Consider the following 26,877-nt stretch of genomic DNA (forward strand, 5'->3'; position numbering starts at 1 on the left):
CTGGCCATTGGAAAAGCAGGACAACTCCCGAACGCCGGTTCATTCCCGGCTGGTCCAGGCCAGCCATTAGGAAAAAATTTAAAATAAAATGTCGGCCTTTGTAAATCGTTCCATTTTGGGGTCTGGGCGGCCAACAAAGTAAATCGTCACTGTCAGGGCAGAAACCTCGTATCTCCAAGTTTCAAATTTGTACATTTTTTCGCAAAGCAAAGCCCTGCTTCATCATACAAGGCAGTCGCACAAAAGTAGTGAAAACAGCTGATCTACAAGCACACAACGCCTCGCGGTGCGAGGCGTTGTGTGCTTGTAGATCGGCTGTTTTCACTGGTTTAAATCATGTTTAAAATGATAAATACAAAACAAACGGTTTTGGACATACAAGGTTTCCACCCGACAGCAACGAAATATAACTTGTGTAATTGGCCCACTGGCTTGTCACTTGTCATGATCTGAAATGGCAAATCTTTGAGTAGCAGCAGAGCTATAGAGAGATCTCTCTATCTCTATTGCGCGCAATGAGGGCCTCTCCAACTCTTTTTCCCGGGCTGAATCAGGGGCCCAGCATGTTCCTGCAGATAAGTGGCCTGCTTCAGTTTGTCTAACACATTATGATCTAACTGTACAGTTAGGTCATACTGTATGTTTTACAGTCCTTGAGGGGGATCCAGGTGGTCCCCAGCTAAATGATGGAGAGTTGGTACTTCTGCTATACCACCAAAATGTGGAACGCCTTCCATAAAGGAGTGTGGATCCCTAGCATCCTTTAAAATCGCCCTGAAAAACCACTTACAGGCGGCAGCCGTTCGCAACTGGTAAAAACAAACCTAGCCCAGCCCTCCCCTTCCCTGACCCTTCTTTGTATATACTTACTGTTTGTATAGACTTACTGTTTTTTGTTTATTCTTTCTTTTTTACTGACTATATCTACTGCATAGTACTGTGTTCTATTCGTCTGTCATTCAATGTTATATGAGTTACTTAAATGGTTTCCTGTGGATCTCTTTTTAGTAGACCTTGTACCAGTGAACTGTACCGTCATGAAACTGTATACCTTTTCGTATGCAAACTTCTAATAAAGTCTTCAATCAATCAATCAAACCCTTATAGATCTTTAAATGTTGAGAGTGTAAAATGAAACCAAATTCTTCATTTTCATTTTACACTCCCAAGCAGGGCAGGATTTCATGGAGGCCATGAAGGCCATGGCCGCCGTTCCCCCCCAATGTTTGGCCTTGTGCCCCTCAAACCAATGGCATGACCTGAGGCCACAGAGGCCTTAATGCCCCAGCCCAGCTGTACTACTTTCTCCTGTCTCTGTCTTGTCAATATGTAGACACCAGTGTCTTTCTTGTAATGTAGACACCAGTGTCTTTCTTGTAATGTAGACACCAGTGTCTTTCTTGTCAGTGTCTAGTTGAGTCCCCATTTTTAAACCAATCCAGTATCTTTGATTGGTGCAGGGTTGAGTATCAATTTATTTCACAGAAGATATTCTACATAGACTAAAATCTTGTTTTATTTGATGGCCTTCCTGCCCTGGCATTTGGCCTTTGTGCCCTCAAAAAATGGACAACCCCAAAGGCCAAGTGGCCTTGCCCTAGAACACACATGGGCAACTGGCGGCTCGGGGGCCACATGCGGCCCCACCTTCACTTAATGCGGCCCGCAGGTTTATACTGGAATACTTATTGATTTCAGCTGTTACAATTCCAAACATGACCTGCTTTAATTCTGTCTATATTCGTAGCTTAATGACTACTATAGTAGTATTAAATATATATATTTATTTGATGTCCAATGTAGGTATTTGTATTAGGTTCATAAAGTTAACATGAGTATATAACTAAATGTGTTTGAAATTAAATCAACATTTTAGATTTCAGGATTCCAATTAAAACATAACAGAAAAATTATTCAGGATTCCAATTCAAAAGTAGCAAAAATAGCCGATCTACAAGCTCAAAACGCATCGCAGCTATTTTTGCTTTTTTTGTATGCGATACTAGAAAGTGACAAAGTAGGACGTAACAATATGGAATGTGGCCCTCTGGAGTGAAGGTGGGAATATAGTGGCCCTCACCATCATCAAAGTTGCCCAAATCTGCCCTAGAATGATGAAATTACAGGCATGATCCCCAAGAGTTAAATTATTTGTTAAACATCTGCATTACTTAAGGGCCTACACCATGCTTTTAAAACTATATTTTTTGTATAAATATATGCTCAAAATTGAGTCTTAGACAGGTTTTAACCCTCAACAAACACTCTGACCATTCTTTTTGTTTGTTCTAGCTCTACTATAATGAGGCTCTCCAGCTGCAATACCAAAACGGCCTCTGTTTGTTCTTTTTTTTTGATTTTTTTTTTTTTTTGACTCTGAAAAAAAAACGGGAAACGCGTGTGACGTCACATGCGTCAACCTCTCAGAACAGCACTGTTCTGAGAACCTGTGGAAAGCTTTTCATCTCTGTCTTCCCAAAACCAGAGAAAGACACAATGTACAGAAATAGGACTTTGTGAGGATAGAAGGTGCCAGTGGGACCCCAAAAAAAGGTTTTAACATAGAAAAAGTGAAAATTCATGGTGTAGGTCCTTTAATTCTACAGAATCTACAACATTTGAGAATATACAAAAATGGTTCTTTTGATCATATCTCCATCATATCTATGGTACCACATCAGTTCAATACAGCATGGAATTGCAGACGAAATCAATCCAACGATAACAAAATATTCTACGTTTTGGGTCTGAGAGGCTAAATCTCATCAAATGGTGGTCCGTGGCTCAAAAATGCTGAATACATAATGGACCTTGATGTGAAGAGGGTTGAAAACCACTGCGTTAGACCAACCGAAGCAGGTCACTTTTAGAAATCTGACATATGTTAACACATCTTCTCTGCAGTCCAAATAGGCATGCAGAGGAAGGCTGAGCAAGTAAGTACTGTACGTTGGTCGGAGAGGCTTGTCGTCAGTATCAGCCGGTGCCACCACAGCTATATTAGCTCTAGAGCTGAACAAACAACTCATATCAGCACTCCACAACTCCAGTTGACACAGATATACACTGGAAGAAGAATGCATTCTAGGGCAGTGGTTCCCAAACTTGGGGTTGCAAATAATTTTGTGGGGTCCCAAAATGATTAACTTTTTTTCCCCTCACACAACAGTACTTAATCCAACATACTGTATAAGTGTGTACAGGGTATCTGCACATTTATAAAGTGACAATTTAAGGACTTTTTGAAAAAGCCGATCTACAATCTCACAACGCCTCGTGGTGTGAGGTGTTGTGAGCTTGCAATTTGGCTATTTTCACAGTATCTGTGGAACTAAATGTAACACCTACTATTCCAAGTGCTTGTCAGGGTCCCCAGTTCAATATGCTTATTTGGGGGGTCCCGGCCTAAAAGGTTTGGGAACCCTTGGTGTAGGGGAGAGTAGAGGGGAGGGCAATCAGTACCAGTGGACAACTGAGAGCTCTATGAGCTTTGTCTCAAGCTAGCTCCATTGCTCGGAACCTTTCTCTCAACTTCATTCAGATGTGGTAAAAACAAAACATTCAGCAATTACTGGAAAGCATGCGCATCTGTGCAGGCCACGTATAATTATATCCGAGCCAGCCTGGGACTGACTGAGAGCAACTTACACTGTAGTGTAGAGAGAGAAAGAGAGAGAGAGAGAGAGAGAGAGAGAGAGAGAGAGAGAGAGAGAGAGAGAGAGGGGGGGGCAGAAAAATGACAGAGACAGATAGAGAGAGAGAGAGAGAGAGAGAGAGAGAGAGAGAGAGAGAGAGAGAGGCAAAAAAAATGACACAGAGAGAGAGAGAGAGAGAGAGAGAGAGAGAGAGGGGGGGGGGGGGGGGCAAAAAAAATGACACAGAGAGAGAGAGAGAGAGAGAGAGAGAGAGAGAGAGTGAGAGTGAGAGAGAAGAGGGAGGAGCGGCAAACAGAAAGTGGTGTGTTCAGTGAAGGACCCAGATAACCCATAATCACACAGATGTAGGCCTATACACTTGTATATTTAGCTGCTCACTGGACACATTCTTACACCAAATGCCACGCTAGAACATGAACCGACACATACCAGTAGCAATGTTTGATAAAGCATGGCATTAGATGGCAGTTACATCACTTTGACTTGGAATGACATTTGGGTCAATTATGTTATACTGCAACATCTATAAAATAAGTAAACATAATATACTCTGTTTTCAGAACATTATATTACATTATATTGAGTTACTGAGAATATAACTGGGTTCATTACATCTACAAAATTATACATTCTGAGTATGCTACCATTTCTACACTTGTGCAATGTGTAGCCTACTTACTACTTAGATGCATGTTTATTGTATATTTCTATTATAATAGCCTGATTATAATGTATTTTTTTAACCACAATATAAGGCTTAATTTTGACAATCAGAAATCAGACACCAAATGTTCACCTACAATATTTCTCTGCTAAACAGGTAATACTTTTCACCCAGAATAGTCAGAACTAATTCAAATAAGGCACCAATTTGCTGCCAGATTTTAGACAGAAAGCTAAGGTGGCAGACTGGATTAGAAACAATTTTTGAGTTGTCTTTCATTGTAGGCCTACAGTCAGAAGTCATATTTGTCCAACAGTCATTTTATACCGAATGGTTTAAAGTTAAACCATCAGTCACAATTTCAAACTTTGCAATTGTGAGCAAAACAACACAGCGTAACTCTGACCAAATATGAATCAATAAGAACCCAAGAACCCCACTGAACTCTACACTGAACCAAACCAAAAGTGCAGACAGTGCCAATTTGAACTTATATTAGGCTATTGACATTTGGCCTACATTTTACTTTGACTTAAGTTACTATCACATTTGTATTACCTGACCTAACCTTTTAAGCTGACGTCTATCACAGCATCAGTCACTTAAACACCCCTACACAATAAGGGAACATTACATTACCTTTATGATTCAGCTTGAAGGTGGCATTGATGAAGTGAAGTGTGCCGTGTTGAGAGATAACAGGACCACTGTTCTCCTTGTGGTCTGTAGAGGGAGTCCAAGTCACATGGAAGCATGCAGGCACTGCCAGGCAGCGGACTTTATAAGAGCCAGAGAGGGTGTGACGTTGCATGTTCCAAACTTGCGCAGCGAGCTGCTGCCCCTCCTGTCCGTGACTTGAAGGAAATTGATGAATGAGTTTTTTGTTTAGTTTTTTTAATGAAAAAAGGACAGATAGATAGATTAGACCGATTAGACAGACAGACAGACAGACAGACAGACAGACAGACAGACAGACAGACAGACACTTATTTTAGCCCCTTTTTTTCCCACCTCTAGTTTTCTTGTCAAATACGCACGCGCATGCACGCACCCACCCACCCACGCACGCACGCGCGCACACACGCACGCACGCGCGCGCGCACGCACACACACACACACACACACACACACACACACACACACACGGAGTTGAGTTCTGAATTGATAGCTCTGGCAACATAAGAACATACGGTAATAATATAGTGAACCGAAAGCGCCCCCTGTTGGTGTTTCATAGTGACAACATTTGCTTCTGTTTTGGTTACAGATGACAAAACAATATAGGCCTAGGCCTAGTTTTAAAAATCGTTCTAAACCAAGTAGATGCATGGCAGTATTCACATCAACTATATATTAAAACATAATAATATGCCCAGTTGTGCCCAGAATGGTGCTTAAAAGAATGAGTTTGATTATGGCCTATATTGGATTTCCTGCAACTCAATATTTGGAATCACCTTTTCTTATTTGAACATTTTAAAAGATTTTGAAGAATTGTGTCTGTTTTTTTTATTCCACCACAAGCTTGAAGAACACATTAGGGTTTTTTTTCTGTTCTTTTGTAATGGTAAAAATATGTAAAATATACAATGCCGGTCTACACAGTAGGCTAGTCTATCCTTCATCCTGTTTTGTTTTTGTTTTCCCTAATCCGTTATCACACAAGGGCAGTAGGCCTACTGCCAACTGAACTACAGGCTCAAAGTTCACTTGGGCCCATAGTTTCTGTAAACCATAAAATACTGTCCTCCATTATAAAAACAGGACACACTGCAGTCAAACAGTTTCATAAAGTATGCAATATATGACCACTCTGCCATTGTGTCAACGTTGAAAGGGGGTCAAATGTAACCTAATTAACCGTGGTGTCCCTATTTTGGGCAAATTATTTTATTAGCAGATGTAAGCTTGCAAGCTTGTAAATTGGCTATTTTCGCTATAGTGCCAAAGTCGCTTCACACAACAAAACAAACAACTTTATTACTGTAAGTTGTTGTCTTAATAATGACAAAACAGTTATAATGATCAAAATTGGATTGATATTCCTACAGGACATGTCATAGTAATATGCATTTTTATGTAGGTTTAATTTTTTTTGTGTGACTACTTTTAAAAGTAAAGGTGTTTGAAATCATCTGACTCCATTTGTTATTAATTTATAACATACTGTTCAGAAGTATTCTACTCCACAATATGACTATTACCTGGCTATTACCATAAAACCTGTTCTTCAGCCTTTTCAAAAGTACGGCAAATAGAAAATACACCATTAATGTCAATTTAGGAATTTGTTATCAGCAGACTGACAATCTAGGACTTGACCTTTGGCAAATTATTCAAATTCAGAATAATTGAAGCTGTAAATCATGACTTTAATGTTGAACAATATTCAACTGTACATTTTATAGCCTACTTTGATGTAGGCCTATATATTTAGTTTTATTTTCATATGCACATTTCATATACGCTTACATGCCACATGCATTGTGACTATAGAGCATAGTAGGCTACTCACCTGTATGACTGCCAACCTTGGCTACAGGGGGGGGGGGGGGGGGGGGGGATGTACTTCTTAAAATAAATGCATCATGCCTGTTGCATGTTGCCATACCTTAGCTTTTGCTGAACTGACGTCACTGCTCAGACCAGACTACAACATAAATACAGATCTGATGGCAGGCACTGAATATGGTAGTACGCTATCCTACCACATTCTCATCACCATGCTTTTGATTTATTATCATACATTTCCCCTCATCAGGTATTCAGATAAGCATTGCATGCTAATGTAATACCAGGTGAAATGAGGCATCTGTGTCGTGTGGGAATGAAAATGATCCCAATCTTGGATTCATGATGATCCTAAACCCATACAGACCTTACAAAACGGTGGATGACACATGCACAATAATAGCTAGTGTAAGAGCTCCAGTGATGGTCTGATACAACACAGGATGAAAGCCATGATTAACAGACTGAAATTCAACATGTCCCCAGAAAAACAGTTGTCAAAGCAGTTCACATTCAGAAGTTGTATCATTGTTATTATTTGCAGGTTTTAGGATTGCCATTATCTGCTTGACCCCTATATAACTATATAGCGTTTTTTTTATCCAAAGTGATTTACATAGATTGTTCATTACATTCACCTATTCACACGCACAAGGTTGATGCCTTGCATGGAGGAAACCATGCAAGGCACCAACCAGCTCATCAGGAGCAATTAGGGGTTCATCGTCTTGCTCAAGGACACTTCGACACTAGGGGAGACTCTGAGGGAGCTGGGATCGAACTGGGAACCTTGCAGTTCCCATCTTGCCGCTCTACCAGCCACTCTACCCCTGAGCCACTGCCGCCCCATATGTATTTATTCACTCTCATGCATACTGAATTGCCCTATATAGCCTGTACTACCTTTGATGCCATATGGCTTCAGGGACAGAACAGGCAATCCAGTGGGCAGGCAAAGACATGAAAAAAAAAAAAAAGAAAGAAATACCAGATAAGGTTCATTCCCACCGGATGCGATAAAGATAGCGATATGTTCACATCAATTATGGCGGCTTTATCGTTGTGGTGTGGACGCTGTCATGATCCACTTCAATAGAAAACAATATTGTTATCGTTATCGCACCCAGTGGGAAAGGGCCTTAACAGTCTATAACCTAGTATTTACTTGACATTTATTTATGTAAAATAACAATTTAGAAATCTATAAATACTTCATGTCATGTCTGTTAGTCCCATTAGTCTGACTCAGACTAGTCAGACTTATGGCGTTGGCTGAGGGGCCCCCATATTTGAGTCTTAATATTTATTATTTGATGCAAATATATGGAATGTTGAATGTTTTTGATGCTACTTTACATGTGGATGAATTGAATAACTAGACCCCAATGGAAACAAGGCCGCAATGACTTTTTTGTGTACTGTAATCCTTGTTTTGAAGTGTTTTGACTTCTTGTGCTGTTTTACATTTCTGTCTAATAAAATATTCAATCAATCAAAACTATCCAAAATGATTGGAGTCGGAGATGAAGCTGTCGTTTTATTATTATTTTCTTTTCTATATGTTTGGTTTTGATGGGGGTGGGGCTTTAGTAGCCTACAGTTGTTGTAGAACTCAATGGCAGGTCTTGACCTAATTTGACTACTGGAGTGGGGAGAGCTGACCCAGCTATGTTTTATGGCCCGGTAGGTGGACTCTGGAGTTCTGTTGTTTAGAACCCGACCAGGTAAGTTGTTGTTGTGGGTCAGGTTTGGTTTAGGACCTGGTAGGTTGGATTGTCAGGTTTTTGGGGGGGTCTATATTGACCCATATACAGGTCTGTAATTCTGACAGCGTACAAATGGAACCAAATGAACCCTTACGGGTCCATTTGTAGGCCCTACACTGTCAGAGTTATGGGGAGACCTTGGCATTTGAAAGTTCAAGAAAAACTGGTTTAGGAGTAGGCCTAGCACAGATCAATCTCAGAAAATTAGAATATTGTGTAAAAAAGTATTGCAGATGCCATAGCACCCAAAATCATAACTGACTGTGGAAACTTCCCACTGGACTTCAAGCAACTCTGACTTCAGAAGGTTGACATTTCTCTATTATAAATCCTTTTTTTGAGTGGTCTCGTGTAATATTTTGAAATATGGACTTTTGATATTCATGAGCTGTATGCCATAAAAATTCATTTTTTTTTACAAAAAAGTTTGGGATAATTCACTGAATGTGCAATATGTATCTAGAATATATGAAAGTAAAAAAACAAAAACAAAAAAAACATGAGAAATTTTCAAGAAAATTTAGTTTTACACAATATTATTATTATTATTTTTTTTGATTGATCTGTAGACTGGAGTACAGTAGTAGATACAGTTGTGTTTAGGACCCAGCCCCCCGGGCCAGTTCAGTCAAGACTGAGGGGGGAGGAGTCAGTGGATGATTGACGCCCAGTGTGGAGAGACTGAGAGCAGGAAAAACTACAGCCCTGTCGCCGCTACACTGTGACTATTAGCTAAATAAAACACTGAAAAATACGAATAGTTCTTTATGAGTATTCGGCACTACGAGGCCATGCGATCGCGCGAATAATGTATATTGATCCGTGATTGACACCCGATCGCTTTTCGCGTCGAGCTGATAATGCTTAAAATGAAGCTGCCGATGAGAACGGGCGAGGAAGGAGGAGGCGGTGGCGACGCGGCCGTCTACTTGTCGGAACAACTCGATCTGGAAAATCTCCCCGGACTTGGTTCCTCCTCGCCGGCGGCCGACAGGCTCCGGGAGCCGCCGACGGGGCGTTCCTCCGGGAATCATCCGCCCCGTGTGCCGCTGGACAAGGAGACGGTGTTCGAGTGGTTCGGCCTGCGCCTCGACCCCGCCAAGCGGATCGAGTTCATGTGCGGGCTGCTGCATATGTGCCAGCCGCTGGAGCTGCGCTTCCTGGGCTCCTACCTGGAGGACCTGGCCAGGAAGGACTACCACGTCCTGCGGGACGCCGAGATCCGGGCCAACAGCGCCGGCGAGCTGGGCATCCTGACGGACGCGATCGACCCGGTGGTGCGGTCCAAGCTGCTCGTGTGCCTGTCCCTGCTAGGCTCTGATAGCAGGGAGTGCGCCCGGGTGCTGTTCAGGATCCTGAGCCATGTAGACCCCGCGCTCTTCTACAAGAACTACGGCTACCCGCTCCCTCCGTTCAGGGACCAGACATCATGGAGCGCGTCGTCGCAGCAGCAGCCGCACCGGAGGTCGGAGCCGCAGCACTGCGGGTCAGGGGGGTCCGGCGGCGGCGGAGCCCTGGAGCAGCTGGCGCTGCTCTTCACCATGGCCTCCCTCCACCCAGCCTTCCCCTTCCACCAGAGAGAGACCCTGCGGGGCCGGCTGGACAAGGTGGACCTCCTCGCCCGGGAGGAGGAGGACCGCCGCTTGACCGCCCAGACCACGGTAAACGGGTTAATTTAATGAATGAATGTGCACAACTTGAACTTTTTTTTCCCTGCACTTGACCCTACCCCTACCCGGGGTCTAGTCTTTATAGCATAGTATTGCTAAGCTAGCGGTGTGTCTACGTTCAGGAGACGACCTTTCTTGCAGGCGCGCTAGCATGTTATGCTAGCTTATATTGCTGGCTACCAGTGTGTGCTAAGCTAGCAGCTGCTAGAGTGAGTGAGTTCACGTTCACGACGAGTGTGTGTTTCCGTGGGCTCACGGGTGTGTTTCCGTGGGCATAGTCGTGGGGCGGAGTGCCGTTATGTAACAGTGACCATGCTTGCTGTCCGTCCATATTATCTTGGGTGTACTGGTTCTCAAACCTTTTCATGTCATGAATGGATGGACCCCCGAATTAAACTATATTTGGCCGCGGACCCCCATCCTCATTTGTGTTGAATTGTTTTTGTCTCCGCCAGGCTGAAAGGCAGGGCAGAGACTATATTTTGGCCCCTGTGCGTCTGTCCGTCTGTTACCACTTACCCGGTTGCTGCCAAACTGCACACACACTCCCTGGAAGCCAGTTCAGAACCTCTGCCCCACATTTTTCATATGGGCCGGTTCTAGCGCCACTATGAGGCAGACTTTTGCAAAACACATTTTATGACAGTAGCCTACTTCTACAGATTTTGTCCAAAAATCACGCAAATCGGTAGACAGTATCTCTACATGTGATCAACATGGATCTGTCCGATTTTCTATATTCCATCCTGATTGGCTTCAAAAGTTTGCCGGATTTGTCCGTTTTGAACAAAAAAAACAGAGCGTGCAACTTTGGTGAAATTGTGCATGCATATTCCCACTAGGCCAAGGAAGAAATGCCATTTAAAATATTTCAAATCAGCCTCATGGTGGCTCTATAAAAGACAGATTTGTGTTTTTACCTATAGCTCCGGGGTCAAACTTTGTATGCGCACTAGAGGCCAAGGAAAAACCTTTGTCCTACATTTTTCACATACCTTTTATAGCGCCACCAGGAGGTAGGACTGTCAAGGAATATTCTATAATCGAATATTCCTTTGAATGTTATAAATAAAAGCATATTCGACTGTAAAAAAAAAAAAAAAAGCTTCGATTAAAAAAATATGAATTATGCCGCAGTTCTTGCGAGACTGGGCGCATTTAATGTTAAAAGGTGGCTGTTCTCACGAGGCAGAAGTCTAAACTCGCCTCTGCAAAAGTGAGCTGATCTACATGTCCACAATGCGTCGCTGATCCAATACCTTGTGGGCTTATAGATTAAGGGTGGTTTAGCGACGCAGTCATACAGCAAAGAATAAACCAGCTGCTGTTTCGCTTCACACTGACCGCCCGACTCGCAGACAGACAGCACACACAGTGCTTTGCCTTGGAGTTAGACTTGCTTATGTTTATTCACAAAATGTAACTTTAATTGATTCAGAATGATAACGAGTCAAGCTGATAAGGGCGATTCATTTGGTAGTGAAGGGTAGGCAGACTGTTTACAACGAGACTTCGCCACCAAAAAAAAAAAAAGCATGGATTCTTCTCGTACGGTAAAACTTCAGCCATGTCACACTACTCTTGTAGACTACCTTAATTTGATTCAAACCCAAAAAGAATCCACTGGTTTGATTATAATTACCCGTGTCATGTCGTGGTTGTTCCAACATCCATCACATCATAATGAGCGCATCGTTGGTGCGACGCGCCCCTGTTCTCCCGACAAGCCCGGACTTGTAGCTATCAATCAAAATCATACAGCGTAATTAAAATTAGGCTATAGAATAAAATAAGTATGAATCATTAATTTGATCTAGCAAGAGATTGCATTTCTCAGCACCTGCTCTGGTCTATATAGGCTATAGAAAAAGAAATAGACTTCTGTGTTTAACTTACGGGAGTGTGTCGCTCTTACTACATGTCATCTTTTCGACACCTGACTCTAACCCTCACCCTAACCCTAACCTCCGTGGAGTGAGTCGCTAACCCTCCGGTCGAAATGATGGTCGTTCGGAAGAGCGCGATTTCCCCTGACTCACTGCATACAATATTTTATATAGGCCTATATATATATATATATATATATATATATATATATATATATATATATATATATATATATAATAAAAATGCCCCGATTGTTCCGAATTGCGTCGAATCCCTGGGGGGTTTTAAAGGGAATATTCGATTGTCATTTTTGGCCAATTTTGGAGGCCGACGCAAATCAATACACAGTATCTCTATAGTCGTGATCAAGACGGATCTGTCATCTTTCATATTCCATCCTAATTGTCTAACTTTGGCTTCCAAAGTTTGCAGGATTTTTCCGTTTTGAACAAAATACCTCAAATCATGAACGCAGCTTGCGATTTCCATGAAATCTTGCACGCACATTCCCACTAGGTCAAGGAACAAATTCCACCCTTTTCACATTGGCCTGTTATAGCACCACCAGCCTGAAAACCCATTTTTGGTTTGCCTCAAATCTTGCATGCAGCGTTCGCTTGCCGTGAAAGACCGAAGAAGACATGGCACCCTTTTCACATTGGCCTATTATAGCGCCACCAAGAGGCCACAATAACCTAGCTGACCTGGCGGAGACCTGCCCATGAAAATAGCAGATCTACAATCCCATGACGCGTGGTGAGCTTGTAGATCGGCTACTTTCAAATAGCCAATGTAGGCTTTAAAGTTGAACTGAAATACTGCTATATTAACTAATTTAGCTGGGGATGCCTTGGACCCCCCCTAGGACCCCTGGGCACCCTGGACCCCACTCTGAGAACCACTGCTAGTTGTCAAAGACCCTTGAAGTCACTGAGTTCACCCATAGGCCTCCTTGTGGTCCAGAGCCAAGTCACCTAGTTCATATGATTGGCAGTAAAGAAGGATGGTATTTAATGCCAGCTTAGAGCTACATATATTAGTATAATATTGTAGTATTTCACCTTTGCAATATAGTGGCGCAGTACACTAGAGTTGGTATTCAAAGTGGGGTCCTTGAGGAGGGTCACCCTAACCTCAAATTATCACAAATACAAAAAGTATACTCTAACAATGTTTCAGTGGCACCAATAGGCATCCATTCCTCTTGTAAGACACTTTGTAATACTAATGATCAAAATCTACAAAGTAACTTGTAACTAAAGTTTTTAAATAATTGTATTGAAGTAGCAATATTTACCTCTGAGATGTAGTGGAGTAGAAGTAAAATGACTGAAAATTGGAAATACTCTGTTGGAAATGTACTTAGTTACTTTTACACCACTGGTTCCACATGTAGTTTGATGGGCCATTCTCTCCCATACAAAGTGGACATTGAGAGAATGGCACTATTATACCTTTCATGCTGTACAATGTACTCCATGGTCCCAGTTTACCATTAGAGCCTTTGGAAATGAGACGAGAGGTGCCTTGAACACAAATAGGACACGTGTCTCAAGCAATATAGAGAGAGCAATATACACCTCGGAAATATCTTGTGTCGACTACTAGCTTTCATTTCCCTTTCTGTAGAATTCAACTTTTTGCTTCTGATGCTATCATGTAAAGAAACATTATTTTATATATTTTAATAGCACTGCTTATTATATTGTAGTTAGCAATAGATTGATTAGCCACATGAACGCTAGCAGCCCTATTCTGGGGTTAGGGTTCTCTGACATCACACTCTGGCTTCACTGTGATGTCACACTAACATAATCACTTACATGCCCATATATGGAGATCCCTGGTGTCATCAATATTAATCCCATATCTAACAGGACTTCATATGGGAATGCCCATATATGGAGGCCACGTCGGCCACATACCACACTAACAGCTGGTTCTCCATGTATGGGCATAAAAGTCTATGCTGTCAGATGTCATAGACATCATAGGACTTTCACATAACAAATAAGCATGTTTGGGCTCTCACAGCATATCTCAGTATACAGTACATGGATCTCCATATATGGGTACCAGGGGTCTCCATATATGGGTAACTGGTCCGATATACATCACTGGCCAGATGGCCAAGAATTGGCACGACCTAGCCCTAAAGGGCAAGGTCGCATGTCGCCCTGAGGCATCTTACTAGTTATATACTGTACTACAGTATATAGGAATTCAACCCTTCATTGCGACCGTCAGGGAGAATTTTAGCGTGAGAAGCTCCAGCTGTTGTCCGTCTGTCACGCTAATCAACAACTACTCAGTCAGCTGTGTCGGTTTGCGCCGCTCGTCACTGATTGCTGGCGACACACATGGCTCGACAGTGCGTTTCTTCCCACACATCAACGTGAATCCGTTTGCTGGATTAATATCCTCTCCAGAGAGTGTCTGCCAGTGCCGCTCTTGACTCTGCATGCAGCGAGGCAAGCGAGCCACGCATCAAAGCAAGCCGTGAGCCGCTCATTGCAGCCGGCTATGGAACGAGCCACGCAGCGAAGCGCCGACGAGCAACACATTGGTTTTAGATTGTTATTCACAGTGCATAAATCATTCAACGAGAATCCCAGTTTGTAAAAAGAAAACACCAGAGCAATAAACATTTGTGCGTTCCTTAAACAAATTAGTCTGTTCCATCCCCCTTCCACGGGTTGCTGTTTTTCAGTCAACCTGCGGGTCGAGACCCCCAGAGAGGTCCCCAAAAGATTTTTTTCTTTTCTTTAAGTGAAGTGAAGTCACAATTTAATGACTTAAGACTCATGATCGCCCCTTGCCATTAAGGTGTTTTACTTGTTATGTCTACTAGAAAGGTAGTGCTATTAGCCACTTACAGGGGTACTGTCACCTAAAGGGGTACTGTCACCTTAAGAAGTCATCTTAAAATATAAGTTAATATTTTTATGATGTCATTGTGGGAATGCGCAATTATAAGCCAATGATAATAATATACATAATATACATAATAATAATATAATATAGGCCCCATGCCTTGGGGACTTGTTTGTCACAGTACATTTGCACATACGTGAAATGTATTCTCTGCATTTTACCCATCCTATAACGATTAGGAGCAGTGAGCAGCCATATGTGGCGCTCTGGGAGCAATTAGGGGTTAATGGTCTTGCTCAGGGACACATTGATACATAGCTGCCTGACCGGAAATCGTACCAGCAACCAGGGACGTGCTGGCCATTGGGAAAAGCGGGACAACTCCCGAACGGCCGGTTCATTCCCCGCCGCTCCAGGCCGGCCATTAGGGAAAAAAATAATAATAAAATCTCGGCCTTCGTTCCATTTTGGGGGCTGGGCGGCCAACAAAGTAAATCGTGACTGTCGGGCAGAAACCGCGTATCTCCAAGTTTCATATTTATACATTTTTTCGCAAAGCAAAGCCCTGCTTCATCATTCAAGGCCGTTGCACAAAAGTAGTGAAAACAGCAGATCTACAAGCACACAACCGCGAGGCGTTGTGTGCTTGTAGATCGGCTGTTTTCACTAGTTAAAATCATTTTTAAAATGATAAATACAAAACAAACGGTTTTGGACATATAAGGTTTCCACCCGACAACGACGATAAAAAAAAAAAAAAAATGAGGGCCTCTCCAACTCTTTTTCCCAGGCTGAATCAGGGGCCCAGCACGTCCCTGCCAGCGACAACCTGGAGCTCTGGCTCCCCAGGCAGGCTCCCTAACCACTCAGCTACGGCCACCCCTCATCAATCAAAATTAATCAAATTAATTGACTGTACTTAGACTACTTACTGTACTGGTGGTCAGCTGTTGTTGGGGGGCGAGGGGCAGATTACACTGTGACATGAGTTTCAGACTATTTCAGACCGTTTTCAGAGAACCCACGTGACCTACTGTATCATACTATTACAATTTTGGGGCGTGTCAGAGGGCCTCTAAGTCCTATTTTAAAAATGTGAAAACAGCCCGTCTACAAGCTCACCATGCTGCCGTGTTGTTGTGAGCTTGTTTACATTTAAAGACGTCTTTAGAAATATATGCCTATTTTACCACATGGTAGTACATGCACAGCTGATCAGGACCCTAGACCCTACCATTTATAACTATGCACATGCACAACCATGCAGGTATAGTATACACCTCACCTCATTTAGTAACGTGTTCAAACACATTAATTTATTTTGCTTTGAAGAGGGGAAAGTAGAACGTGCAAAATAAGATGGCAATCTGCTCGGACACACACACACACACACACACACACACACACACACACACACACACACACACACACACACACACACAGACAATCCCCAACATATTCCCAATGGTACAGCAATGGAAGTCGTTGACCGCTAAGTTTATTTTTTGACTGTACAAAAGGCCACCGCTGCATGTCGACTCGTCTCTATCAAACTTGTAATGGGCGCTGCGGAAATGTCACGTGTGATGTGTCACAGGCTGTTGCTTGCGTTTGTCCTCCTGAAGGAAGTAAATTTTAGAGATCTGCTAAAGCGCTGAAAAGGTGTTTGGGCTGAAATGGGATGCTCAAAGAGTTTCGTTTCTCAATCACAACTTAGATCACATTTTGCTGTATGGCAATCAGCAAACATATTTTCTGTTGTCATAGGTTAAGGTTTTATTTCATACTATATCAATGAAATAAAATGGAAAAAGAGGATGAACCCTGCGTTAAATACATTGAAACAGACATATATTCACAAGAGTACCCCTTGGTGAGCCTTTAAAGTGGCCAACCTACAAGGAATTCACACCATTGTGTGTCAAAACAATCCAGGTCTCCTCCGCCTACAGACTAGAGGTGGGACGTTCACGAACGAATTGAGTCTTTTGAACGGCTCTTTGAAATGAACGATGGGATCCAGTTCGCAGTATAGGGAGCCGTTCCTTTCTAAATGACCAGTTTTGGAAAAAGTACAAACATTCTTTACTTGTGTAAAAGTATCAATAGCCTACTGCAATGTAGAAATACTCTGCCACACAAGTAGAAGTTGGAATTAAAATGTACTTGAAGTACAAAAGTATTGGTATCAAAATGCACTTAAAGTACTAATAGTAGAAAGTTCTCATTGTGCAGAATGTCCCATTTCACAAGTTCCAATGAATAACGGCTATTTTCAAATGGCAGAAATGTATCCTATGGCCAAAATGTATAGGCCTATGGAACAAGCACAAGAACTCCTGAACAGGGTGGAGATAGAGTGTGCCAAAGTTGGTCTCAGGCTAAATGCTAAGAAAACTGAGGTTATCACCTATAACCTACCTGATCACTCACCTCTGACAACAACAGAAGGAGCTGTGTTGAAGGAAGTCAAGGACTTCAAGTACCTGGGCGCATGGGTCGACTCAACTGAGAAAGACCTCAAAGTAAGGAAGGCACTCGCTTGGAGGGCCCTGAACGGCATGAACAGTGTATGGAACTCTAGCCTCCCCCGCCAAATCAAACTTAGCTTCTTCTTTGCAACAGTGGAGTCTGTTCTCCTCTATGGCAGTGAATGCTGGACCCTGAAGCCAACCCTGCAGAAGTCTCTAAATGGGTGCTACACTAGAATGTTGCGTGCAGTACTCAACATCAACAGGAGTGCACATGTTACCAACAGGAGCCTGTATGAGGGAATACCAAGGGTAAGCGAAAAAATTGCCACCAGAAGAATGAGACTAGCAGGACACTGCCAAAGACACCAGGAGCTTCCAGCCAGCAAATTGGTACTGTGGGAGCCAACACATGGGCACCGGTCGCGAGGACGTCCCACAAAAACATACGTGGACGTACTCAAGGAAGACGTAGGGACACAGAACACCAATGAGCTGGCCAGATGTATGGAGAACCGAGATGACTGGAAACAACGATGGAGGGCTCGTCTGAGGACGACCTAGATATTAGGGTTCAAGTGATTAGCAATCATAATCTAAATCTAACCAGTAACTAGAATGAGCCAGTCTTTTGAACGGCTCTTTGAAAGGAACGGATCCCAGAGATCCGGCTCACTTCAAAGAACCATAAATCCCATCTCTACTACAGACTATAGAAGCCAAAGTGAAGTGAGCCAACCTTAGCCACTATCGGTCATCTTGCGCCCTGGGAAGGCAAGGCAAGTTTATTTGTATAGCACATTACAAAACCAGGCAGAGGAGGGGAGGGGATGGGAACACAAAGTCTTGGGAGGAGCTTAGAGCTGATCTGGATGTTGACATCATGCTTTTAAAAAAGGAGGGGGGAATGAATGAATATTAGTCTTGTTCAGGCACGTGCACACACACAGATATCAAAGGGGGCTTGAGCCTCTACCCTTTTATCCATCTGTAAATGGTAAATGGTGCATTTATATAGCGCTTTTATCCAAAGCGCTTTACAATGTGCATTACATTCACCCATTCACACACACATTCATACACCGGTGGCGGTGGAAACCATGCAAGGCACCAACCAGCTCACCGGGAGCAACTTGGGGTTCAGTGTCTTGCCCAAGGACACTTCGACATGTAGACAGGAGAAGCTGGGATTTGAACCGCCGACCCATGGATCATTGGCCAACCCACTCTACCTCCTGAGCTACAGCCCTGTAAAAAGTGCCCTCTCCAGAGTCCAGACCATGAATGCAGTTTTTAGGTATGGTGAAAGAAATGCAAATGCCCACTTTCCATGCCATACCTGAAGGCAGCATTCAGAATCGCCTTGTCCAAACTCTCCTTGCAACTTGCAATGCAGCATCTTATGTTGAAAGAATTGCCCTCTATGTGTAGAAATCCATGCCGTACGCCACATCTCCAGTATTGACTTGATTATGCTTACTGTACTTCAGTCTGGTGTCAAGCACGGAAAGTATTCGACCTCCAAGTTCACAACGTGTCGCAGCGTGACGTGTTGTGAGATTGGAGGTCTGCTGTTTTCGATATTTTCACCAAAAGGCCCTTTTAGAAATGTCAGCCCCTGCCTCTAACATTCTCTGCACGTCCCTGGTCTTGTTGATACTTGATAGTAATTACATTTTTTAAAATCACATTAAAATGACACTGTTTGAACATCTATTCTAGGGTTACCACTATCATCAATAAGTTGATTAGAAACGGCTTTATAATACAAATGCAACGTAGTTGCAAAATTCTCTCTCTGTTAGGACAGAGAAGGGGCAATCGACATGCAACTACAAGCGCTATTCTTCTGCACCAGAACAAAAGCATTTTTCTTCACTTTACCTCAAGATTGCTTGTTGGCAATCTCGGCTAATCATTTAGCTTTTGTTCTTCTCTGGGCCTGACATGGACTAGTTAAGTGACTTTCTAGCTAGAGACTAGGCCTGGGGCGGTATCGACATTTTGTTACCGCGATTACCGTCTTCCCATTTACCGACGGTACTGCGGTAATTACCGCACCCCCGTATCTATTAATTAAGGTTCGGCGATAAGCCAAAATATTGCAATCATCTTCCCTAAAGTCGCCTCTCCACAGTGGAGAGGCGACACAGCCTGACCGCCCGAGTTATACTTCTCCGTACAGCACAGCGGGTATGGCTTTGAAAGGAGCAGATCTACAAGCTCACAACACATTGCATCCGCGACGCGTTCTGAGCTTTTAGATCTGCACTGTCGGGTTACCATAGTAACGTAGGCTAGCTAGTAGGCTTTTCAGACACAAACAGCTGTGTGAACAAACCAGAAGAGGAAGGGTAGTCAGATCGTGTACAGTGATTCTGTAAACTCACGTCACGTCTCAACTCTCAAATCGCAGTGATTGAGTGCTGCTATATACAGGTTTTAGTTACAAGACTTGACAGAAAAGGTTATAAAATCTCCGACGCGCCGCCGAACGGGCACAACGTGCGACGCGATGGAAAAAGTAAAATAGTTTCATTTTCGGCTTTAGTCCACGCGGCCCGCGCTCCGCCAGTAATCCGTATGAATAAAAAAAGATATGCCACAACACAAGGTATGTATTAACATCCTTGTGTCGAGTGGATTACAAAGAAAGTTTACGCTGCTCTGTACTCCTCTACGCAGGCAGCTGCAGGAGTGACTGTCTGTGTCTGAGTGAGAGTGACGTATGTGGCTTCCAAACTGTGGTACACGGCCCAGAGCAGAGCGGCATGGAGCGCATGCGGTCCTCGCTTCTCCCCTGTTTTAAAACTCGCTTGTTTTCCAATAAAAAATAGACTTTTTTTTGTCTTTTTTTACCGCGGTAAGCACACTGACACCGCGGTAGACCTCGGTTTACCGCGGTACGGCGGTACGGCGGTTACCGTGTCCAACCCTACTAGAGACCCACATGAGAAATTAGACGCTTGGCTTTGGACCCACATTAGTGACAGCAGATGTACAAGCTCACAACGCGTCACGTTGTGCCGCATGGTGAGCTTGTAGGTTGCCTATTTTCACTACTTCTTAGACATTTGTTTTCTAATTTATGGAATTTCTTAGATTTCTATTTTATTATTTATTATAATTGGCTTTGTTTTTTATTCATGAAAATCGTAACCTTTTTGAAAACGTTTTGAAATAACAATAATTGAAAACAAAATGTAGGAAACAAAATATGGGACCATGAAAATGTGTCCGCGGCCCACACATGGGTCCTGACCCAGTGCTTGGGAACCAGTGACTCTAGAACAGGGGTTCCCAAACTTTTTAGTCTCAGGGCACCCCATGAATATTTTTTTAATCCGAGGCACCCCTACATTATAATTTTCACTCCCAGCACCTTATATTTTTAGCATATTGTCGTTGTCGGGTGGAAACCTTTTATGTCCAAAACCGTTCGTTTTCTATTTATCATCTATAAAATGTACTAAACTACTGAAAACAGCAGATCTACAAGCACACAACGCCTCGCATCGCGAGGCGTTGTGTGCTTGTAGATCGGCTGTTTCCACTAGTTTTGTGCGACGGTCTTGTATGATGAAGCAGGGCAAAAGACGTACACAACTTGGATATACAAGGTTTCTGCCCGAAAGTGACAATATTTTAGTGATTATGTATCGAGGAAAACATTGAGATAATTTTCGTTAGAACTTTTAAAATTATACTAAATAATATTTTTTCAAGTGTCCAAAATATTATCAAATGATCTCGCGGCACCCCTGGACTGCCGTCACGGCACCCTAGGGTGCCCCGTCACCCACTTTGAGAACCCCTGCTCTAGAAAAAGTGCTACATAAATTGCATGTATTATCTTCAGTAGTTGGGTTGTGAACTTTTGAACTTTCAACATGACACTGAGCGAGGTATTCAACTATTCATATTTTCACGCAAATGAATGACATTTACCCAATATTGACTCTTCCTCATCTCTGTCCCTCCCCACCCCCACCCTGCTTGTCGTGGCAGTATAATTGACTGTAAATGTGTTTTTGCCTGCAGCAGCAGCAGCAGAAGGGCCAGAAGACAGACTATATCACCCTGGGTTTGGGTCTGGGCCAGCATTCAGCACCCCAGGCCCCCAGCCAGAGCAGGCGATCCAGTCACACACCACCCAGCCGCAGGGCCGCGCAGAGAGAAGGTACATGTATGTGGCTGCCACAACTTGCCAGCTAGATTGACTCAAAAGCAGAGCGTTGCCTTATGTCAGTGTTTCTCAAACTTTCAAATGTCAAGGTCTCCCCTTAAAGGACGACTTTGTTTTTTTACAACAAGGGTTCATATTTTAGATTGTAATTAGAGAAAAGAAAAGATGAGTGTTCAAATGTTTTCATTTACTGCTTTCTATTGTTTTAGCGATTTTAATGACTTTGATTTCAGTGGGTGGGGGCATGCGTGCAAGTGCCTAAATGTGTCTTTTTTAGACACAATAAGCCGTCAATTTCTTCATTACTATTTACAGTAACACTACTAGCCCCCATAAGTCACATCTGATTGTGGTGCATCTTGGGAATGAGCTTATTGTATCTAAAAATACATATTTAGCCACTTGCACGCATGCCCCCACCCACTGAAATCAATGTCACTAAAACGATAGAAAGCAGTAAATGATTTTTTTTTGACACTCATCTTTTCTTTTCTCTAATTACAATCTAAAATGTGAACCCTTGTAAAAAAACTAAGTTGTCCTTTAACTCTGCCTGTGTACAAATGGGTTCATTTGGTTCCATTTGTACACTGTCAGAGTTACAGACTTGTATGGGTCAATTTAGACCCCTCTAAAGGAACCCACAGAGTCCCTGGAATCCACATTGAGAGCCACTGTGTTAATGTAACCTACAGTATTGTCATTATCCCATTTAGACCTTTAGGACCGAATTCTATGAGTGTCTTCTAAATCCTAGCAGTTTTCTGAATAACCTGTTTATATATTGGTGGTTCTCAAACGTGTTAACCCATTTAGACCTAGAATTATTGAATGCTTTAACCAGTGAAAAATAGCAGATATACAAGCTCACAGCGCGGCACCGAGTGCCGCGCTGCGAGCTTGTAGATCTGCTATTTTTGAAAAAGTCGTGAAAATGTGTGCAAATCTTTGAATATATGTATTTTCAAAGCGAACGGTTGTAACTAAAATTTTGCTTCTGGGTGGTCCCTGGAACTAGATATTTTGAAATGGGGGTCCGTGGCCAAATACATATCATTTTGGGGGTCCTTCACATGAAAGGTTTGAGAACCTCGTAGTAGTCTCTCATAGTAGTCTCTCATAGTAGTCTCTCAAGAACAGACTAACTGAGCTCCAGTTAAGTGAAAAGTACCTTTTCTTTGACGATGGCTGGCCAGATTGCTGACATAGAAACATGGGTTTTTTCCAAAAATCTTAGAAGGATTCAAAAGACACTTAGAGAATCGGGTCAAAATTCAAATTTTCACGATTTTTCAAAAATAGCAGATCTACAAGCTCTTGTATATCTGCTATTTTTTTACATTTAAAGCATAAAATATTGCGTCATAATGTGTTCAGGCCTAAATGGGTTAAAATCAAGGACCCCCCGGAATTATATGTATCTGGACGCTGACCCCCCATCTCAAAATATTTTGTTCCAGGGACACTAAGAAAGAAAGATTTGAGTTACAAATCTTCGCTTTAAAAAATATATATTCAAAAAAATAGTAGATCTACAAGCTTGTAGCGCGGCACTCGGCAATTTGATCGTGTTATACTGTATTTTTTGTTGCTTTTTTGACATTTACTATCCTATTCAGTTGTTTTAAATCCCCCCCTGTATGCTGTGGTCCCAGTCAGCCAACTGACAGAGATGCTGGACCCACTCTAGCCCAGATGCTGGACAAACGGCAAAACAGTAACAGAATTGTGTCCGCAACACTGGTTTGTACTCAGCTCCACCGGTTTTATTGCTTCAAGAAGCCCTAAAAGAGTAGAAACCAGTGTTACAGACTCTATTTTCTTCCCAGTCAGCCAACACCCACCGTTGGTCTGGGGAGGGTGCAAACAACCACATGTTCAATACACAAGAAATCACCAGCCACTTCTTTTCACCTGACAGCAAGGAGCTAACAACGAGAAAGATCGCAAGCGTATAACGGAGGTTCATGCTTCCTTCCAGGGTTCTCCTCCCCACTGTACAGGAATTTTGTTTTAAAACTTATTTTTTTATCCAAACGTTTATAGTTATAAAATGTGTAGTGTGAGAAAAGTGTCCAAATGCAATAGATACATTACTTTAAAGGTATTTGGAAACCACAATTAATTTCTCTGCCAGCTAGTTTTTGATCCAGGGGTCTTGAAAATACCAAGAGTAAAGGAGAGGAAGACATAAATCAGCCAAGTCGGCATCATGGATTGAAACTGCCCATTTTTATAATGTGATTTATGAATTCTCTGTAGGGATGGGCAAGATTACTCTGTTCCTCACTCAATCGTAGAAGACATTCTACTCTGGGGTGGAGGATAGCAATGTTTGTCAGTCGGTCAAACAAACACGTTGGTCCCCATGGCCTTAGTCTAGCTCTAGCCTACCGCCAGGCCAAATTTCCCCTTTCACAAACAATTACTCAAATTCCAATGGGCAGATTGGCACAAAAGTGCATTCATGCTTCCCGGAAGATGAACTCCAACTATTTAATGAACTGAGAAAAAGTCTTAAAAGTGTGAATGGTGCTTCTAGGATCAGCGAAGCGACACATTGTGAGCTTGTAGATCTGCTGTTTTCACTAGTTTGGGTCCCCGGGCAAACGTCAAATTTCTCTTTTGGGTCACGACCTGAAAAGTGTGGAAACCACTGCTGTAGGGGCCACTACTCTTACAGACCAATTTATCATTTAGACTAGTTTTCATTCGATACGTTTATTTTCCTACACATAGCCAGGTACAGTAACTGCCAACATGTAATGTTCCTATAAGATTTTCATATTAAGATTAAGAATACATTTCTCTTTGGCATTGAGGACATTAAATGATTTAATTATTTAAACCGGGAGCAGATTCAGTGTTTAGTTTTCATTAGAACATAATCCAGTGTGTATTTCTGAGAAAGAAGATGAGCTAAAAGAAATACTAATGGCTTACCGGACTTGAACTCTGGGATTTGTATTATGAGAAAACACACTTGATGTGACTTCCAGTCATCACATGGTGTTAAAGGAAAATTCCAGAATAAAACATATCTCCCCTTAATCAGCCTTTTTTCACGTTTGAACTTACCTTGTATGATGGATTTCTGTCATGGTCTTCCATTTTGCGACATCTCCAGGAGCCTTCCAGATCTCCCCCCACAGCCAAAACGGGGGTATATTGTGGTCCTCCAAAAGCGCTAATTTTCACCGCTGCAAAGTTACTTTTTTCTTCATAAATCATCTATTTATAGTTCCAAGAGAGCCAGTAATCCACTGTTTTGTCGCTGCTTCTCCCCTCGGTGGGACACGACGGATGTTTACATCCCCAATAGCACTAAGAGAAGAAGAATGAAGTCTCGCGATATTACCGCGCCCCCTTTAGCTTTTTCTTTAGCGCAAATGAAAGCTTTCTCCTGGAGTTATTACAGCCAGTATGTACACAACAAGGCATCGTGGTATATATATAAAAAATAAGAAAGCAGAAGAATATGATCTAGTTAGTCTGTGGTCGCTAGAATCTAGTAATATGACTGAGAAGGATTCACAACAAAGCATTTTAACGGACTTCCTGTAGTCATAAGGTAATTCTATTACCTTTAGTTATTTTTATTTTCCTCAATACATTTCTTCGATTTTATTTATTATTTATTCATGGATATATTTACAAAATAACTTTGACATGTATTATTATTTGTAAACAATGTAGGCTACAATATAAACACAAAATAATCGTATTTTCCTCAAGACATTCTGCAATGCCTCACCAAATAAACTTTAGGTAAAAATGTACCTCATGACCATAACAGACTTCCTGTGATCGTAAGGTAATTCTATTACCTTAGTTATTTTTATTTTCCTCAAGACATTTCTTCGATTTTATTTATTATTTATTCATGGAATTACTTACAAAATAACTTTGACGTGTATTTATTATTTGTAAACAATGTAGGCTACAATATAAACACAAAATAATCGTATTTTCCTCAAGACATTCTGAAATAATGTGCAATGCCTCACCAAATAAACTTTGGGTAAAAATTACCTTAGTCCCACAGAAATGTGTGTGTTCACTTTTCTTCTCATTCTTTTTACTAGATTCTACCGATCAACATACTAACTAGATTATATTCTACTACTTTATATAGGCCTATATTTTTTTAAATGTATACCACGATGCCTTGTTGTGTATATATACTGGCTGTAATATAATAATAAATAATATATGCATGGAAATAAGTTAAACGGTCCCGGTAATATCGCGAGACGCGAGACTTCATTCTTCTTCTCTTAGTGCTATTGGGGATGTAAACATCCGTCGTGTCCCACCGAGGGGAGAAGCAGCGACAAAACAGTGGATTACTGGCTCTCTTGGAACTATAAATAGATGATTTATGAAGAAAAAAGTAACTTTGCAGCGGTGAAAATTAGCGCTTTTGGAGGACCACAATATACCCCCGTTTTGGCTGTGGGGGGAGATCTGGAAGGCTCCTGGAGATGTCGCAAAATGGAAGACCATGACAGAAATCCATCATACAAGGTAAGTTCAAACGTGAAAAAAGGCTGATTAGGGGGAGATATGTTTTATTCTGGAATTTTCCTTTAACACTTTAACACATTTTAATCAAATAATTACGCTGGAACCAGGCCTGTCACAATTATTACATAATCATCTAATTGCAATTATTTGAGATAATCGCAATTGTGTTGCATAATTTTCATAATCGTTTATAATCGTGTCATAATGTGAAAAATAGCAGAAATAGCAGATCTACTAGCTTACAACGTGTCGCAAAGTGAGTCGTACGTTTGTAGAAATGTTTTTAAAGTATAACATTATTAAATATGTCATTAACTCTTTCCACGCTTTGAACGTTCCCGTTCGCCCCATTTTTCCCGGCGGCGCGATGCCAATTGTACGTTCTTTGGCTCGTTCTTTTGAACCTTGGTTTGATGTCTGTAAACTGATGAGGGGTCGTGCGGGTGTGTACCGTTGAAACAGCTCCCGTAAAAGTACTCTCAAAAACCCACTGGACGTTAGCATCAATGGAGTAACAAAACACTTCCATGTGATTTCCTCTGGATCTATTGCTCTGTAGCGACTGAGCTGCCTTGACGAACGGGAGCCTACTGAGACCATTTTCACATTAATTCTTGCATGAGGCTGCCCTCTACTGCTGGTAGAGCCACGGTACACCTCTTTAA

The 26,877-nt window shown here is 42.1% G+C and overlaps 1 protein-coding gene across 1 annotated transcript in view; it reads left to right on the top strand.

Moving 5' to 3' along the window:
* Positions 1 to 9,293: 9,293 nt before the first annotated feature.
* Positions 9,294 to 26,877, top strand: part of zcchc2 (zinc finger, CCHC domain containing 2) — a 71,177-nt gene continuing 53,593 nt past the window's right edge. Inside the window, exons 1-2 of the mRNA XM_080752179.1 lie at positions 9,294 to 10,258; positions 21,541 to 21,679. Of these exons, the coding sequence (XP_080608305.1) occupies positions 9,458 to 10,258; positions 21,541 to 21,679 (940 nt within the window). The 5' untranslated portion in view covers positions 9,294 to 9,457. The remainder of the gene's footprint in view (positions 10,259 to 21,540; positions 21,680 to 26,877) is intronic.

This window comes from Nannobrachium achirus (assembly GCF_963921795.1).
Source record: "Nannobrachium achirus genome assembly, chromosome: 21".
Lineage (NCBI taxonomy): Eukaryota > Metazoa > Chordata > Actinopteri > Myctophiformes > Myctophidae > Nannobrachium > Nannobrachium achirus.